The 20,697-nt window shown below is 40.1% G+C and overlaps 1 protein-coding gene across 2 annotated transcripts in view; it reads left to right on the plus strand.

Moving 5' to 3' along the window:
* The first annotated feature begins 847 nt into the window (after nucleotides 1–847).
* The window catches only part of pard3bb (par-3 family cell polarity regulator beta b), a 121,709-nt gene continuing 101,859 nt past the window's right edge, over nucleotides 848–20,697 (plus strand). For both annotated transcript variants that reach the window (XM_052081440.1, XM_052081441.1), the window contains exons 1-4: nucleotides 848–1,121; nucleotides 2,949–3,157; nucleotides 10,666–10,767; nucleotides 18,725–18,878. In XM_052081440.1, coding sequence (XP_051937400.1) covers nucleotides 3,041–3,157; nucleotides 10,666–10,767; nucleotides 18,725–18,878 — 373 coding nt within the window. In that variant the 5' untranslated portion in view covers nucleotides 848–1,121; nucleotides 2,949–3,040. The remainder of the gene's footprint in view (nucleotides 1,122–2,948; nucleotides 3,158–10,665; nucleotides 10,768–18,724; nucleotides 18,879–20,697) is intronic.

Raw genomic sequence — 20,697 nt, forward strand, 5'->3', positions numbered from 1 at the left:
TCATTCATCTTCCTAACCGCTTGATCCTCACCAGGGTCGCGGGGGGTGCTGGAGCCTATCCCAGCTGTCTCCGGGCAGTAGGCGGGGGACACCCTGAATCAGTTGCCAGCCAATCGCAGGGCACACAGAGACGAACAACCATTCGCACTCACACTCACACCTAGGGACAATTTAGATTATTCAATCAGCCTGCCATGCATATTTTTGGAATGTGGGAGGAAACCGGAGCACCCGGAGAAAACCCACGCAGGCCCGGGGAGAACATGCAAACTCCACACAGGGAGGCCGGAGCTGGAATCGAACCCGGTACCTCTGCACTGTGAAGCCCACGTGCTAACCACTGGACTACCGGGCCGCCTCATATACATATATATATATATATTATATTATTATTATATTTCATATAAGACACTCAGTGAGAATAGTCTGTTTGTGTTTACACTATAGCAACAGCTGTGAGTCTCAGGTGCCAAATTGTTTACATTTTCTTTGCACAAAACCCAATTGTGAAAGGGCTTAAATAAGTTGTTTTACAAGTTCTACTCTTTATAAGGAATAAAGTGGTATCCTTTTTGTAATACCATACTGAATTCCATCTTTTTAAAAGCTTTTTTCTTTGCTTATTTGCATCATGTTTAATTGCACAATATCGCGACAAATTGCATTGTATCGTATCGGATCGCATTGATTTGAACTTAATGTGTATCGAATCGTATCGCATCGTATCGCCAGAAAATTCCATGTATCGTTTAAGTATCGCATCGCTGGCAGTGGATCGCGAAGTGTATCGAATCGTCCTCAGTGCTCAGATTCACATCCCTATTGTGTACTGTCTCTTTAAGAAAGTAGCAGGCAGCCTGCTGTGGAAGCGCTGGTCAGGAACTGGCCAGCAGGAGCGACACTTGGGAAGGAATCTCCAAAACTTTTCCCAAAGTCTTTACCTGTCCGTTACGCGTCGTTTCCAGCTCGTCTGATGTGAAAACGACGCGCAATCAAGTGACGCTGAGCGATGAAGTGGACGTCACCGAGGGCTTGGAGAAAGGAAACATGAGAAGAGGGGGGGCAAAACTTGTGGAATGATGCCTGAGCGACTGCACGTTTTCCTACAAAGTTCAGCTAAGGTAGCTAACGTGAGCTAGCTCGGGAGTCGGGCTGCTGAATCGGATGGGAATGTTTTGAAATGATGCTAAACTCCACCTTTCTCACACGTTTCTTTCGACTAGATCACGGGGAGACCAGCAGTTACGCATATACGTGTTGCGCTTGTAACGGAATGCTGCCTTGCTGGGCTTGTTACGTTAGCGCTGCTAGTTTCCACCTTACGAAGCTAATTTATTTAGCTAAGTGACAGCAGATGATACCAACATCTGCCAAGGCAACTTCAGAGAACAGTGGACAGTATTTATTGTGCAGTGAAATGTCACAAAAATGACCTGCACTGAAACTCCAACGGTACAAAAAGTCACCGAGACGCAATCGTCTGCCACCAATAAAGACGTGAAGGTTAAAAAAAGTGACCCATAGAGAATAAAGAGTGCAGACAGTGCAGCGTTGTGTCCTACACTCTCTTGAGCGAAGGCTCCCATTTTGCTTTTGAAAAATGACTTGAGAATAAAAAATAAATAAAATCAATTAATCACATGACAGAAAGTGCGTTATAGGCTGGAGAATCTAATTTTGAGCTTTTTGGCCATAATTTCGAAAGATATGTTTGGTGCACAATATTTTGTTACAATATACCATTCTATTATGTACTGTATAAAAAACATAGTCATATTATAATTAAGTAGAATATAACTAAAGCAGTTGTTGACACGTTTCAATTGAGGTGGCTGCCATAATTTTATTTCCTCACAGACAAAGAATACATGCCTGTTAGTATTGTTACTTTACAGTATCTGTCTACAGGTGAAGGCGGTCCAGTGGTTAGTGTGTTGAACTCGCAGAAGCAGAGGTGCAGAGGTCATGAATTCGATCCAGGCTCTGGCCTTCCTGTGTGGAGTTTGCATGTTCTCCCCGGGCCTGCGTGGGTTTTCTCCGGGTATTCCGGTTTCCTCCCATATTCCAGAAAAATGCATGGCAGGCTGATTGAACACTCAAGATTGTCCTTAGGTGTGAGCGTGAGCGCGTATGGTTGTTCGTCTCTGTGTGCCCTGCGATTGGCTGGTAACCAGTTCAGGTTCCACAACCCTTGGGAGGATAAAGCGGATTGTAAAATTGATGGATGGATGTATACATGTGTCGCTGCACCTTTTGTGTTACAATATCTGTAGCTCAAGGTGTCATGCAGCATGGATGGTTTTTGGTAGTCCATCCATGGTGTTTTCCCATTTTGTACAGTATTAGCATTAAGCTAGCAGACCTAAAACCGTTATACGTTTGTCTCAAATACAAGTCTTTGTTTAAAGTTAGTTTGACTGTAAACTTCAACCCGGAGTGGCAGTTAATGGCTTGAAGCCTCTTTTTGGAGAATTGTTTGTCTTCCAACTACTGCTTGTTGTGAAGTGAGTTGAGTTCACTGACGCCACGCAGCACTCGTATTTTGAACTTGCGCGCAAGTTAAAGCAGAGAAAATCTTGAAAAGCTGCACCACTTTTCAGTTGGTAATTTTTACTCCCCTCAAGAATGTCAATCGAGTTGTGCAGTTAGGATATAGGTCCCTTTAATGATGGAAAAACATTTGATTGATTTTGGATCGTTTTTTTTACATCAGTAATCATTTGAACAGGTTGTGTAAACCTTTTACATCCCCGTATTATATTTGACGCTGTTTAACCTGTGGCTTTAAAAGTCATGGTTCCCCATTTTAAAAAACAGACACAGTGTCAGAAGTATTGTGATGTGACAACTCTCATTACCTCAGGTCATTTTGCTCAGCATTTATGGTTCCTTATACACCATGACTCGCTGACATTTTCTTCCACTCACTGTGTGCTTGCTTCCCCCAGGCTTCCAGTGTTCTGTTCCACCACTCTGCAGTTTTATCCACTACGACTCAGCTCTCCTGCCATCACCTAAAACTTCAGGGAAGAGTCCCACAATGAAAGTGACAGTGACATTTGGACAAATGGGTGTGGTGGTTCCTTGTAAAGAGGGATGGACTGTGAGGGATCTCATCGAACAAGCCACCCTGAGATACAGAAAACTACTGGAAAAGGTACTGCCAACTTGGAACTTGCTCGCTGCATCATTTTAAGCATGGTCATGAGATTTAGCAACTGTTCTAAATAAATCCCTTCAAGTGTGACTGCAACTCTTCATTATTTCAGTAGTTCAATTAAAAAGTGAAAGACTTATTCATTACACACATAGAAAAATACTTCTTAGAATCTTTAATTTCTATACCAAATATCGGTTTGACTGATTTAGTTTCTCGAGGTGGTGAATTCGAGATTCTCTTTTTCTTAAACAGTCATCAAAAGTATTGATTATTATAATTGTTTTTAAAAACATGAAATGTTCAACTCTGGCGAAATTCACTTTATAAGTGACAGGGAAGTGCGACACTCGGCACTACATGCATAGTATTCCCATAACTTCCCTCTGAAGTATTTTTCAAATAAACCTTTGATGCCTTTAATGAGAAAGTAATACTTTTAGTACAGGACCATAAATCAATAACTTCATTTGCTGATGTAATTGGCGTGAGTTCCTCTGCATTATTCACAATAACTTCCGTTTACGGCATCTGGTTGCATGTGTTACTTCACTTTCTTGTTTTTACTTGTCAAAGCAATGAAATCTCACAGGTTGTAATTTGATTAAAAAGACGAACAGAACAACTGACTTTGTTTGACCAGCGTGGGATATAATTGCGTTAAAACTGCACTCTTAAAATCTATTCATCCTGAAATTTACATGTATAAAGTGAAGTGACAGTGCCTGTGTGCAAACATTAAAGAAAAAAAATTGAATCTAAATGAGGAATGACTAAATTACAAAAACATGTGTTACAAGCATTTAGTCTGTGGTCTCCTTGGACATTCTACCTGGCTTGACTGACCCATAACACAGCGGTGAGCTATTGTACATGCTTGTGGCGAATGGGATGAACGATGTCCAAAAAGATTTTTTATGACAGCAGAGATGAATGAGTCACTTTAGTGTCTTGCAGTAATGTGTATTGTAGGAGATAGGATGGACTATGTTAGGAACACTCACCTGATGTGTCTCCTGCACTCATATGTCTCCAGTTGTCAACTAGTACAGCTGCAAAAATAATATTGCCCGAGCAATTACGAGCAATACACTTTCATAAGGATTGTTATTGCTGACTCTGAATCCCAATTATTTTTCCATGTCATCTGGAATCCAACCGTTGACTACCACAAGCATATATGTATTCGCCCGTTATGTGTTTCAACGGGTAAGAGGGCCTTGTTCAGCTTGTCTGTGAAATTCAAGTATGGAAACAGTTGAAACCCTGTAGATGGTGGTGTTGCATTGCTTTGGAATTGAGATCAGCAAAGCCCTGGGTGGAAGACTAAGATTAGGGAATTGAAGGGGGGGGGGGGGGGAGATCTCAGCTTGTCATGTCAACCATGAGGGAGAGAAATTCCAACACAATAGAAGTTGGACAAGTTTAGGCACCTCACACTTGAACAAGGTATGTATGTACACATATAGTGTATGAATAGCACTGTATGTTGTGGTAGCTAATATAAAGTGTTGATTGCCATCGTGAGAAAAGATGGAGTGAATGAGGAACGTTAAAGTGGAAATATTACCGTCAAAGTGTTTTCCTCAAAAGTGTGTTTTTTCCGCTCTGTGGTCAGTAACCGAGGTCATGACTAAATAACTGCAAATGACATTTTTTTATTCCCCATACCTGACAATATGTGTGGCATACACAAATGGATTCCTAACAAGCATATGCAAGACATTTTTCATTAGCCCGAGGTTATTTCAAACTTCAAAGACTACAACGAGAGGTCCATTTGGTTGGAATCACAGTTCAGCCATCGCATTTATTGTCAGTTTTATAATAATAACAATGTTTATGAACAACAGGAAGGCTGATGAAAATAGCTTTATTTTTTATGAAGCAACATAGCTTTCAGAATATTGAGCATCCACAACCCCCTCCCACCTTCCGAAGCTATACAATTATTAACATCGTTGTCATATTTAATATTGTAAAAGGACCCTATGATTTCCACATCGGAAAGTCTCCGCCAAAGCCACAGAGGTCCAGCTCTCCGTAATTGCCGAATGAAAAATTGAACGCATATCTGATTTGAATTGCGATGTGCCAGACAGGAGGCTGCATGACTCGTTTCCACTTAAGTTGTTCGTCGGTGTTAAATGCAAATGTCTTCCTCCCTTGATTCCCTGTGCTACTCTCAGGGCAGCAATCCTGCTCCTCCCATCAGATAACCAAATCTCCTCAGTAAACTCCTAAATACCGGCTGGTATTTAAACAGCACAGCAAAGGCGGACGTACGGCTGCATGACCTCAGTAGGATTCAATAGTGAGATGTCCACACAGTGTGTTTAATCTCTTCCCCTCTGTTTTAGCCTCGTCATGTCTTTTCACCTATCTATATATCAACCCTCTATGCCCAGTGCTCCCATGTGTTTTGCCCCGTCATACTATTTGTCATCCTTTCTCTTTCTCGAGTGTACCCTTCATTTTCTATATAGCCTCAATGCCTCAATGAACTCTGATTCCTCCTTAAATACGACTTGGTAAGGTAACAGTGTGCTACGTCTAATTGGAGATGATAAGCACATTTACGATTAGGTCCCTAATTTGGATGGGCATTTCACCTAGTTTGACTATGGACTTAATTTATAGTCAAGTCAATTAGTGGTGGCCCCGGTGTACGAGTGGTTAGTGCATCGACCTCACAGTGCAGAGGTCGTGGTTTCGATCCCGGCTCCGGCCTTTCTGTGTGCATGTTCTGTGGGGGTTTTCTCAGGGTAAGCCAGTTTCCTCCCACATTCCAAAAACATGCACGGCAGGCTGGTTGAACACTCTAAATAGTCCCTCGTTGTGGGTCTGAGCGCAGATGGTTGTTCGTCTCTGTGTCCCCTGTGATTGGCTGGCGACCGGCTCAGGGTGTGCCCCGCCCACTTCCTTAAGACAGCTGGGATAGGCTCCAGTCATGCCCCGCGGGACCCTTGTGAGGATAAAGCGGATCTGAAAATGGATGGAATTCATCAATTAGTTGCTCTTCTTTCCTCCATGTATTATTTCAGAATATTCAGAATGCCTGTTTTGATGCGAGTTTTAATCGAAAAAACGAGTTCAGATGGAATCAACAGCTCTATCTTACATATGGATTTCATTCTCTCGAATGACCTACGACAAACACAAATCTAATGTGACACTAGGCCTTTTTCACAACAAGCACATCCAGCTCAGGGCTGTGAGACTCGAATGCAGCGACATATGTATACAGTATCCTCACACAGTACTCCCTCGTGTCAAACAGCGCAAACAGATCAAACTAAAATGCACAACACTAGTCATGGAAGATCCAATTCCAAAATCCTGTGTCCACAGAAAGCTTCTCAATAATGGATGAGTCCTATTAAGCTAGTGGAAATGGCCCACAAACAGGAAGTAGAACCCTACCCCGAAAAAACACAACAAAAACAACGATGGTGCTAAAACTCGATTCATACTTTGTAGGATATCTGCACTTATCCAAATGCCTTTTGGCTTTCGCTTCCCACTATATTATGACAGAATTATCGGTCAAACGTTAAACTTTACGATCTGTTTTGATGTGTGAACTTAAAAATAGCACTAAGTAGTGAATAACAACAGTTGTTTTTGCTCGCTGGCTCCCCCAACATGACTTGTGAAGTGTAATTTTTAAGCCTCTTTGGCAGCTTGAAGCTGAGGAAAGTCCATGGCCAGAAGCACAGGCAGCTGCGCCATTGAGCAAATGTGCTAACCGTGAAAAAAAAACAGTCAACAGCACAACACCATTTGTCGAAATAGCATTTGTGGTCAAGTAAACACCAACCCCGCACTAAAATAACGAGAAATGAACTGTAATGTATTGGATCCTGGGTTGCCATCACAAGCCTAGCTTTGCAATCAAAATGCTGTTAGCAATTCAGCTTGAACTTGATCCGTCTGTCCCGTAAATGACTTCTGATGAAAGTAAAAGTAGCATGACACTCTTGTAGATGTAATATTTGAATATTTCCTGCAGGCCTCAATGTGTGGAGCTTCTTAACACGACTTGGCGGTTCTCCTTGGAGGTGTTTTGTAATATTTTATGGTGCACCCGTAATTTTATATTCTCATACATTTTTAAATCCTTGCAGTATAATTGATATTATTATTATTATGCCTGATCAGTGTAGACTCTGATTTGTGAGTTACTTTTTTGGGGGTTTCCGCCGCAGCAGCTGCATTTTTGCCATCCTGTAAATGTTCCCAGAGACGGACATTTCTCCAGGTGTGTTTTTTCCTGCAGCTGCATTTAATGGCCTCGCTGTCTCTTGTATTGATTAAATCTCAGGTACTAGTTTTCTCCCTCCCTTGGTGAATGTTATGCCTTGTTAAGCACATGCACATGTCTGTCTTGGCAACATTTTTGCAGCTTTTTTGTACAACAAGTGTTCAGTCTTAGTTATGACCCTTTTTAAGCGGTGCAGACCTTGTTGAGCTTTCACCATTTTCAACTTGGGTATTGTATTTTTTTCCCTCCATTCCTTCTTTATGGAATAAAGTATCAACTGTCTTATGTTTTGTCCCTCTTTTTTTCCTCTTATTTTCACTAATGTTCTTGCTGTATATATAATCTTTAGTTTGTTTCCTCATCTAAGTTGATGTTTCCAGGGTGTTGCTGTGTATGTGGATGCACTGTCCATCCTCCGATCCCTCCCGGCTCTATGCAAATATCTTTCGAAAAAAGTCGCCGAGACAGCTCGCCTGTTGTTTGTTTATTTCCATGACATCTGCTTCCGTGATTCATCATGCTTCAGAGTATTTTTTAAACTCGATCCAAAATATCCACCACCGCCCCTCTCCACATGCTTCCTTGTGGCAGACGTTAACTGTCTTACTAATCTGCGACATTGTTAGTCACTCTCAGTCCAGGACTGTAAAAGCAACTTTGCTTTTGGACATTTGAATGCGGTGGAATAGGTCGTCACTAGAATGGTGTTTGCGTGGGTTTGGATTCCTTAAAATGTACACTGACTGAAGTGAACTTCTGACATATATTCTTCTTGTATAAATTGAAAAGGTTAGAAATAAAAAAAAAAAAAGGGAATGCCGGACAGGTGGTGGAAGAACTGCAAAAGTTATTCCAAATAGTGGTAATATATATAGAAGCATAATGGAGTCAATTAATTCCACAGCAGAGATGATGAATGTTATATGCCTTTAGATGAAAGATTGGCTGGAAGGTGCAGAGTTGGTTTTTCTGGGGGAGTTGCCAAGAAGTTCATTGCTTGTTGGCACACTTCTTAATTACCTTCATCCAGCAGATAAGATGCTGGTTGTGTGCTATTAGAGGCTTTTATCTATCTGGCTTAGCTTTGTTGCCCAATTTCAGTGGCCTGAAAGTGTATTTTACAACTTCAGTTTACGTATGTTACAGTATACAGTATCTACAGGTGTTCTTAACATTAGATTAATGAGGTCACATACTTTGTAAGGGTCCTGGACTATGTAAGATGAACATCATTAATTGGAAGAATACATTTTAATTACCGGTATTTATTTTTGGGCTGTAATGGTATGAATCGAATGCACTGATTTTTCACTGCGGCCGCAAGAATATATTCCAGGAATACTTTGTTGCCCGAGCAACCTGTCTATTTTATATTGGTCTTCCTTGATTTAATAGTAAAATTTGAGGTTTGAGCTAACGCTGAATGACAACTCATCATGTGGCAAGGGTCATGAAAAAATGAGTTGTCTTGTGAACAATGGTGAGTAATGGTTTCCGTGTCTTTTTCCGACCTCGTAGCCTTTTGTTTCCATGCCTTGATTTTCACAGAAGATGCACTTTGTCAAAGATAGTTTGTGTGACCGTTCATCACCAATTCAACATTTCCTCCAGGCATGTTCCGTATTTATGAGGGCACCTGAAAGCTAGTGTTATACAGTTGTGATGTGGATAATTGAGACTTGCTCTCAGAAATTCCTTTGCCCCTATGTATTCTGAAAACCACGCATTTAATGAGATACGACCATGTAACATTTTGATTCATACATGCACTTCGGTTCGTCATGATTCATGTGTGCGCATGTGAGTGCAAGGTATTTGCCAGCTTGTGTGCTGTGGCACAAAGTTGTTGAACAACCAACTATGTGTAGGCGGCTGTCCAATGCAGCGCCTCTGTCATCAATCACAGAAGTAACGCTGCGGATAAAAGGAGTGGGGCGGCAGTGAGAATAGTTCAGGATGGTAATAATAATGGTAATCTATTGGAGTTGTCCAGCACAAGATGCCAAATATCCAAATGAAGAAACAATCTTGAGAAGTATGAACATAGGAGAGTGGAGGGAGGAAATACAGTCAAACCTCGGTTTTCGTCCATAATTCGTTCCAGAAGGCTGTTCGAAAACCGAAACCACGCTCTTTTTAAAATAAAAATATTTTTTGAGCACGTCTGCTCATAATGTAAAGCAACACGAGGAAGCGTCACTTTCTCGTCTACCCGAGAAAGCGTCACTTCCTCGTGTAAGGAAGGCGAGAGGAGTCAAATGGTGCATTCAAGTGCGCTCAGTTTGTTCGAGAACCAAAATTTGTTCGTCATCCGAGGCATAAAAAACGAGAATTTTTTAGTCGAAAACCGAATTGGACGAGAACCGAGACGTCGGAAAACCGAGGTTTGACTGTACCTAGTTTTTGTTCTTGAATTTTCAGTAAACATTGTGGACCCGTCATTCAAAAAAAGCAAATCTGAATCATGACAAACAATGCTTTGATGAGCAATGAAATTTGTGTAACGAATTGACCCGAGTGTGACTTAAAAAAAAAAAATACACACAATCTGAAGTCATGTTTGGTTTAATGGAAGAATAATAATAAAAACATAGTGCAACATAAATTATAAATGTGTGAAATATGGCAAACTACTCACAACTCAAACACGTGACAAGGATTAAGGTCCTTATTACTTTATTAATTAAATGCATTGCACTACGCAAGTAAAAAAAAAAAAAATTAAACCCATAGATTTACACTTGTCCCCCTGCTATTTGTGGAGAATATGGTTGGGTCGTGAATAGTGAAAATCCACTTATAATTAACATCCATTTAAAAGTATTGGGGGGGGAGGACTTTTTTTAATCCATTTATGCATTCAAGCTCTAGTTCCAATTTTTATCAACTGGAATGTGTGTATCAAGGTAGCCCGTCCCTTTCTACTTGGGGTCAGAGGCTCAGATGAATCACCGTTCAATCCCAGGGAAGAAAAATTTCAAACTAAAGAGTTATTTTCTTTTCACTGGGTTGTGTCATCTTTTTGTATGAACTGTATTGCTTCTTCTCTTGAAGCTCACTGTAACATTTTTTTGTGTTTTGATCCCTCAAAATATTGGAGTATTGGAGAATTGAATGAAATTCCACGACTGAACAATTCAACTCGGAAATCCTAATGTTTGAGTCTTACTCGGTATATAAAACAATTCTAGTCAAGCTGCATAGATTACATCTTGACTTGCATGCGTTTTCTCTTGTTGAATAGGAAGGGGAATTCGTAGTTCGAACACACCATGTTGAATACTGCGATGGAGGGATTCTTGACCCTGATGATATACTGAGTGATCTTGTGGAGGACAAGGACAAGGTAAGAACTTCACAATATAGGCTTAGCAGCAAAATGCAAATGTTATGGTCGAACTTGTCTTTAGCTTTTTAAGACTCTTTAACATTTCACTGATTAGCACTAAACCCATCATGCCCAAGCTTCCTCTCACAAGTACTGTATGTACTTTTCTTCCTAGATGTTTTATCATATCATACCCTGTGCAAATGATCCGGTTTAAGGGCTTTTTCACTGACATACGATCTTTTTTTTAATTTTTTTTTATGCATGTATGTATGTATTTTTTCAGAAGGCCTTCTCCATTAATAAACAAGGTTGCATCTACTGTTACATATCACACAATGTTCCTTCATTATATTACTTTGCAGCTTCCAACTGTACATCTTCAGTATTTATTCATCTAAAATGGTTTCTAGGAGCTCATTAAAATTCATAATTTTTGTAGCTTTTTTTCATTACCTTTGATAGAAGCTTTTTTTGGAAGCATTTTCCTCCTACTCCACTAGTGAACTGGATGCTGCGAAGGTAACAAGCTTAAAATAGGTGGGTTATACACTCGACTCAAACCACACAGTAGCTGTCAGCCCACACCAGTAGGTGCTAGTTCAGGCTATAATTTACATAATGGTTTTCTCTCACACTGAAATTCCACTCGTGTTCCCTTTCCCTTAAAGTTATCTTTCTTTTTTTTTTCCCCTTTACTCCCTTGAACTCTGCTACACTTCAGACCGAAACTATCCCTCTTTAGTTAGCTTTGTGGACATTTCCTATCAGCTCCTTTATTATTGAAAGATGACATTCCAAAAGGGACACACTGTTTTACATTCCAGCTCTAGCATGATTCAGTTTGCCCTTCCGCACAGCTTCATACTCTAGACATTGCTTCCAAAGCTCAGCACTTTGTCACTGTGGCGTATTAACGAAATGTCCAACCCTCCTGATAAATCGTCATTTGTGACGAAAAATGCCGAAGATGCTCATGTTGAAAATCTGATTAGAGTAGATATTTATACATATAATATTTCCGCCCATTTTCCACATACTCGCAGTTTAAGTCAAAGTATTGAGCAAATTGAGCAAATTATTTGTTCTAACTCAACAATATGTTTGTTTGCCTCTTCCACTCACACTTAAGAACTTCAAAGTTCTCTTCGTAGATATGGTCCTCATCCACGTGCCCACTGAAAACAACCATCAGAGCTGCCTTCAGCGCAAACCCTTCTTTTAAGTTGGCTGCTCCCCACCGCTTTTACCAACAGCACCCGCAATCTTTTAGAGTAAACTTAGATCTCAGTAAAATATCACAATCTTAGTCAATCACACACAACACGGTCACCAGCAACACACAATCTGTTACAACAGACAAGCAATTTTGTGCCTGCTATTTGGGATATTAGTAAATTAGACCAATAAAGCATGTTCGCTTTATCCATTTCATTTGTTTACGCATGTCAATGCTTATATATCTTGGCCTGTTGTAGGACTGGACTACATCAGCGTAAAAGCAGTCTCAATATCTTACACACAGAATGCATCTCTCCATTCCCCAGTATTTTGAGTTAAGTGCACACACTGTCCCATATTCATTTATATATGATATATAGATGACACGATCTTACATGCTGTGATTTTTATTATGTTTTTAATGTTCTAGGGCACTCTGTGAGGTGACTGGTGCACCGTTATTCACAATTACCGCGTAATTGTATACTCACATGACAAACTACAACAAGGCTCAAGATAAATAAGCATGCAAGGCACAGATATTAGCTGCCGGCGACATGCAGATTGAAGGCATTTCATTTGCATGTTGCACACCGGCGTTTGTAAATTGCATTTTCTGTTAACTTTAATTTTTGGTCATCATTACTATTTCCTAACAACATTGCCGCTGATGCTATTTTGAGTCCATGTCAACCACGCGAAGCGATGACTACTAGAAACTAGAAACGAAGACAAAAAAATCTTTCCTGAGTTGAGATTGCATCTCTCATAGCAAGTAGATTCTGAGATGTTTATTTTTCTATCGTGTAATGTCAGCTTTCTAAAGTTAAGTGAACGAACGTGAAAGACAAACACACTCTAAGGTTTCTGTCACACACCCAGGGTACGGCTATGCAAACACTTTCTTGGTCACCTTTGCCATCTCGGGCCCTCCACGTGAAGTGGCCAGCCGGTAGGAATAATATTGACCTTGGATTAAAGAAAACAGTGTACCTTATTGCTTTCACACGTTGGAATGGTTTCATTTACAGAGAATCGTAGTGTGTTTATGTAGGGGCTGCTAACATTTATACACATTTTTGGTGCACGTTTGTTGTGGTCTTTTTTAGCCATTTTTCAAGGCTAAAACTACTTTATTCTCATTTTATGAGTATGTATATGAGCAAACAACAATTTTTGAACCTTTTATCTACTAACTTGAGCTACTGATAGAATGCTGCAACATAATCACCATTACAAATAACTACCAGTCCTTTGAAATGTACCGTTTCCCAATGTGTTTACCAAATAGTGTTCTTTACAGTAACCACGGTGTTCTGTTTAATTTCTTGACATGGGACTCCGATGCCATGTTTGACATTTGATGCTTCTTGACAGTGTTTCCATTTCATCATTCTGATGTATGACTGTAGTTGGAGGTCCTTGTTCATGGTGGTAGGCATATACAGTATCTGGCTGGAGAAGGGGTTGCATCAGGGGTGTCAAACTCATTTTTGTCGCGGGCCACATTGAAGTGACCCTTTTCCTTGGATGGCCATTATGACTGTGAAAGCATTTAAAGAAGTCAAGAATAATGGTTGATTCAACGATTGTTGAAGTTACCGTAATGAGGGGTTTCGTAACAAGAACATGTTTACAATATCTCTCTTATTTATTACGTTGTAGAAGTTGACATTTTTGTCCAGATTTTCACAATCATGGTAGAAGTCAACATGTTACATTGGCTTTCCCGGGCCACATAAAATGATGTGGTGGGCCTGATTTGGCCCCCGGGACTTGAGTTTGACACCCGTGGATTAGATGTTAGTTCTTAAGAAGGATAGAGGGGCCTTGGATGATCTACAATATCTGGGATCATTTATTAGCTGAATTATGAATTATATTTGATTGGGGCTATGGCCCCATTCGTAAACTATATTTTCACTGGCTCATTTATCAGGACATTTTTTCAGAGCTGCTTTAATCTTCATGTATTTTGTACACATATTGTGTACATGTGGAGCTGAACTACATTGATGCATGCTGTGATTTATCACACCAATTATTCTTTGTTAGTAATTTGAATTTACTCATGCACTGCCATATGTTTAAAAAAATTGAGATCCCCATACTGCCAAGATGTTCTCAAGCTGTTTCTGTTCTTAATCAGCAATAGAACATTGGCTGGTTTACCAAAATACTGACCAAATAGCAGAGAATACGTGCTTTTTGTGAATGGCAAGACAGTGACGTGACTATGATGATGATGTTTTGTGCTTATCAAGTCATTTATGTAGCCATAATTTATTTAGAGAAGTCAAAAGTAACCCCCTAATCTTCATCCTCATGTTACAGTGGTTTACAAACCTGAATTTCACAGACAAGCTGGGCGAAACCCACTCCCGCGCCTGCCCATTGAAAAACATGCTTCACAAATACATTTTTTTGGTGACGCTAAAGGGTTGGAAATCCAGTTGTCAAACATAAAAATCGGCGGTGAATGAGTTAAGCAAATTAAAAACAAAATATTTAACATTTTAAGAAATGTTAGAATGTAATAACATACGTTATGCAGTATAAATGATCTCGCTTAGATTTTTGTTCGAAAACGAAATAATGATGGTCTACCTTTAAAATTATTATCAGTCAGTCTTCAAATATGCCTTTGAAGCAAAAATGAAAATGGTTTTCTGTTGTCTCTACGCTGCCAAGTTGACAACTCCAGATTTGGGGTTTTGCTTCCGCAATGTCCTGTGATATTTGCTGCATGGATTATCAAAAACATGTCTACTGATATTTGATGCATGTCACCAAAAACATGTCTACTTAGTATCCTGAGACAACAAGGACATCACACAAAAACACATTGATCATCAAACTAATCTATTTGAATCATGTTATTTGATCACACCTCCGAATGAATCGTCAGTAACAGCCTTAACACTAGTTGGTTTGTATTTTTATGACTTGTCCATTAACTTCCCTCTTGTATCATGACTGACAGATGGGTTAATGACATAAGTGACCAGTTCTTTGTCATCTTGCTTAACAAACCCCACTTTCAGACACTTCATTACAATAGTTAATCATCACGATGAATCCATGAGGATGTGCTCTTCATCATAAACACAAATTGCACACACACACACACACACACACACACACACACACACACACACCTATTTCCCGATTTCCCGATTTCCTGCATCCATCAATTATGGTTGGACCTCAGGTGGAGCTGTGTTTCCTTAATTAAGTGTTAAGGTCCATGAAGAGTAGGGGCTTCATCGTTTATTATACTCATAATTAACCATTTCCTTTTCACCCTATCAGCTTCTCACTCGGTTTCATTTCAATCGCCCTGTTAACCCCTTCTCCTTATCACTTAAAATCAATCTCCCATCGCTTGTTGATTGGCTCCTTCTTGCTGTCACCTTGCACCCATGACACACACACTGTCCCTATCAAGCACACATTTGCCTCTATTTCGCGATCTCCTCCTCACTTCTTTAATTACCCGCCTCCCAGTGTGTTTCATTCCATTCACACCAGCAATTAACCCCTTTTTCCTCTTGCCCTCTCCTGCTTCGTCTCGTCAGATGCTATTACAAATTGCACCTATTTGTCTCGTTCGGACTCTCTTAATGCACCTATTGCCGCTGTTTCTTAATCTCTCTGGCTTTCTGGCTCATTCTCCTGTAGAGTAAACGCCTTGACTCAATTAACCCCCTCCCATGGTTGCTAGCGAAAGGTCAACATACGTATCAGGACTGGTCACATCAAGATGTGACTCAAACATGATTGAATTCATTAGAAGATGCGGTAAAAGAGGTGACGAATGAGGTAAGAGACGGGGGCGAGGGGGGCTTGGTGAGGAGGCCAAAGCATGACCAAATGCGAGCCGTTGATTTAGGATATGGAGAGAGAAATTACTTCCTTAATCAAATCATGTAGAATGAAGCAACCAAAACACGGAAGTTGAGGGAGCGCGGCGACAAAAAGCTTGATTTATTGCTAATAGGAATGTTTATCTAAATATTTCTCAAGGGCATGTCAATTTCAGTAGTTTACAGAAGTACAGGATTCATGACGGTCACAATATAAGTAAGTGAACTAGTTGTTGCACTGGGATAAAGTGTTGTGAACTAAGGTTGGGTATCATTTCAATTTGGAGGATACTGGTTCCGATTCCACTTCCTTGATTCAGTTCCATTTCCTATTTTCACTTATGAGCCTTTATTTTGGATGAAATTGTTTGAACTTCATACGTTTAAAAATCCTTTATTTATTTAAACAGTTTATGAATTGTTGAACCTTTCCTGTGTATTAATATCAAACCTATGGACCTCGCTTGTTCACAGGAGAGATTGGTTTTTAAGTACCTCAAAAAATACAGGACACATTTGCAGCAGGTACTCAGAGCATGGTACTGAACACTTTTGGAAAAAAAAAGACAAACGCAAAAGATGCATTTGAGGAGGACACAAGGAAACTGCATCTAATGTAAGCAGTCTACTAAAACATAGAATACCTGTTCTGTGAAAAACACATATGTCCACTTTTGTCATTTAGAATAAAACTTTTTATGTTGAGGTGTTCGCATTTTGTATATGCTGTATGTGTACAGGACAGTGTGACGTTTGTTCTTCTATGATAAAGAAAGCTGCTGTGAGCACATAGCTGCTGTACTTTGTTCTGAGCCTCTGCCATAAGTTAGCCTCAAGACGGTTTTGGCTAACGTTGGACTCATCCGCTAGCTTCCACCGCCCATGAGTGTGGCGCATTGTCAAACATACAAAGCAATTTTCTATCGCACACTGTTTGAGCAATGTGACCCATGATTTTTTTTCAATATCGTGGACATTGAATGTTCTGTAACGAGTAGGGATGTAATGATATTCAAACGTCATGCTAAGATACCTCATGATACAATAACTATAAAAAATGTACAAAGTAGTTCACAGTGTTGTGTACGGCTCAAGCGGGCCAAAAGCTATGCTTGTTGATGGAGATGTGCTGCTTTAAATATCGTTACATGATAGTGATGATATCATGGCAATTTTAATATCGCTATAACACCCCTTGTAATGAGGTAGTATTCAGTGATTTCCGTAACAAATTACAAACAATCACGGACAAATTCATAGGAGGATGGACACATTTCTAAATGTGTCTAAATGTGTTTTCAGCTTGACTGATAGTATCATCTAAGCAAACTCCCAAATCCATGAAAGCTGCACAGAAAGGCCGACCACATATCAGCGTTCGGCTAGGAAGGTGTTCTAATCAGTGACACCTGACAGAAAGCAATTCCAACTTCAAAAGCTACTGAGACATGCATTGTTGTGTGGCGAGGTAATTGAATGAGATAAGAGGTTAGAAAAAATGAGAAAAAGGAATGTTCACTTTGAATGGGATTTGGAGATGTATGCTAAAGCTTTGTGTTATTACGATAAACCATTAGTTGAATGAAAAAAAAGAGCGCGCACGTGTAAGCTACACAAAAAATGGATTGATTTGCTCTCCTCAAGAGTTCATTTGCTGTGATTAAAAGTGGACCCGACTAAGTGGGGGGAAGGACTCGAGTTCGCTAGTGTGAAAGCACCCTTCGATGCCTTCTGTCGAATCTTTGGATCAGCTGCAATTGCTTGCACAGAATGTGTCCATCTGGGCTAAGAGTCTGCATAATGCTCTTCCATATGGCCTTGTGTGGTCTACACACACTAGGAGGTAGTCTTTGGTAAGGTTTACACACACACACACACATACATTCCCAGATTAACAATATTCTTTTATGACTCAGAACGTATTTAATATTTGTAAGCCTAGAATGACATCTCATTTCCCCTGCCTACCTGATTGCTGATGTATGAAACTCTAGTCCTGGCAGTGCTGCTTGTTTTAGAAATTTCACTCTTCCAACAGATTCAAATGATCAGAATCGTTATCAGGTTCTACAGAGCTTACTGATGACACACACACACACACACACACACACACACACACACACACACACACACACACACACAACCTTTGACTGTGTTCTCTCAGTTTGAGAATATTCTAATGGAAGGTGCACAGACTGTTTCTAGGTTTTATTTAGGACCGCTATATACGAATGTCAGCACTTCATACATAAGGGACATAGTTTGTAGGACAGTGACCCTCATATGTATCAGGCTCTGGCTTTACTGGCAACCTCTGCTTTCTTTATTCTTTACCACTTTATCTATGGCACAAACACCCAGAGCCACATATGTCCACAAACGCAGGTCTATTCAGTTTGTGTGGAGGCCCCTAGAACCCAGTGTTGACCAGCTCTGTCCCATGTTAAGCTAAACGCAGACTCAGTGCTATGTTCAATAGATGAGGATTCCACTATATAACAAGGCGGGTGGGAGCCGGGTGTCGCACACACGAAGAGGAAGGACACAAATGGAGGCCGTTGTTAAGTAGTCGTTCCACACACACACACACTCATTGGAATGCTGGGCTCCTTGGACGTCCTTTATAGTGTCCTCATCCACAAGGTGATGTAAACCAAAGACAACAATTGTCTTTGTTCGGTTTGAGGAACTATATTTCTTGTGGTGGTGTGGATGTACATAGCATTGGAGTAATTGTGTCGATGTTATTCATTCACCTGTTTTATCTTTTCCATCTTTTCGATGACTTTCAGCCTTCCACAAATGACTTGGAAGAATAGAATATTTGAAGAATTCCTGAAAATGATCAGATGCCTTATGGTTGTGTGTTTTTATTTTTCTTTGATCAGCTGATGGCTGTGTATGAAGAACAGGAAGCCCAAGAGAGGGATGTAGCCAACACAAGCCCTTCCCCCAGCCATGATCGCTACCAGGCTGAGCTGTCTGTCTTCCAGCCAATCACGGGAGGAGAGATAGAAGTCAATTCATCAGCTCTCAAGTCAAGTGAGTATTGGGGAAAAAAAGATGAGGGTTAGCAATAGAATCTTTTTTAGACCAACTACCACCATTAGTACTTGGGTGAAAACGTAAACGGCGTACATTCAAAAGAGTTTGTACGGTGCTGGATGCGCTGGCCGTTTGAATGTGTCAGTCTAATGTTTTTGATTGGAGTGAGATGTTATAGCAGGTATTAAAGTCATACTCAGGATGCCATAACTGAACCGTGGTGTACCTTTAAAACGTTGCATTTTTAAACCTGTACAAACTGTGGCTTTGGAGGATTTTCAACTATCCTAGGTTGCGAAGATGCCCTAGCAGTTCAATCCAGACACTGTTAAGACAGGAAGTTGAGTCTGTTTCAGTATGGTTCCCTGGCAGGAAAGATTAGAGGTAATGTGTGGTTGTCATGGAAGATTAGGGGTAACAGCGCTCTGGAGACTATTACTGTCAGTGTGAGAAGGTCAGATGTAGACCTCTGTCTTCGACTCCTACTATAGAACAACTTTTCTCTTCCAAACACTCTTGCTCCTTTTTTGACTTTCACATTTTTGGGCATATCTTTTTCTAAGGTTATATTTTCGGAAACCAACATTTTATGACCGAAATAATTATCTTGAAGAGTCCCTGAGGATAAATCCATAACATTTTGTCCCTTGTTAGCTTCTCATTTGTGCTGTTATCGCACTAGATATCTTGTCAAATTAGTTTGCTTTCATTCCCTTTCTCTTTCATGCTGCCGCCAAGTTGAGCCAACTATTTATGCCTCTTTTGTCCTCTTCCTTTATCTGTCTTTCATTGTCATTCAATGGGGGGGGGGGGGGGTGCATTGATTATAGCATTGATGTAATTCTTACCCCCCAGACAGTCTTAAAAGCACCAAGGGTCCATTTTGGTACAATCAATAAATGACCCTACAAATATCATTTGTCATTTGTTCATGGAGGTTCACTCATATAACTTTATTTATCCAAACCTTTGTCATCTGACTCCCAACGGAACCACGAGGCTCACGTGACCAAGGTCTTAATGTACATACCATAGATGAATTGATTTTGATAAAAGAGGCTAAATGTGAGTGTAGGGACTGTGCACATCCTTGAAATAGCCTTTTACCATGTTACCGTTTTGCCGTTATTTTGCTATGCTCTCGCATTGGTAGTCCATGGGAGTGTTTCATTCTTCATCTTCTATTTAATGATTATTTTATGCAGTGGGCTGATGAAATGTGCAACAGGGAGACACCATCATATGTTACCAGTATGCATACCCATATTTGCAAATCGCATACTTATCAACCATTTGGACCAATGAGCACCAGCTTGTGAGAGGTACTGTATGAAACAAATGGGCAATTCTTTTATTTATTTATTTGCATCTGTTCTTAACAGCCGATTGCTGGGAGCCAAAGCGGCTGTACCCCCTCACATTTGGGAAATACACGTTTGTTAGTGTTCCTCTTACAGTTCATTGTTTTGCCAACTTTTTCGGTGAAACAATTCTCTCAGCAAAAATCAGCAATTTATAGCGATTATTTTTTCCCCATTTTTTTAAACACACTTAATTTAATGCCCTTACATGTAGGAAAGAAGAGCCACTGTTTTATGCTCTCTTTATGTAGCTTCCACATATAGGAGTTGGGTCTGAAACATATCCTAGATTTTGATGATTTTGTATAAAATTATGTTTTCCCCAAACTACACTAGTGATGGGAAGTTGAAAAAATTCTCTTGGTCAATCAATTGATTACATGTAAATTCTTAAATAAGATTTGTGTAGAAAACACAAAGAAAAGTGCTAGTTTGGCTCGCCTGCAGATACTCAT

This window comes from Hippocampus zosterae, chromosome 12 (assembly GCF_025434085.1).
Source record: "Hippocampus zosterae strain Florida chromosome 12, ASM2543408v3, whole genome shotgun sequence".
NCBI classification, from domain to species: Eukaryota; Metazoa; Chordata; class Actinopteri; order Syngnathiformes; family Syngnathidae; genus Hippocampus; species Hippocampus zosterae.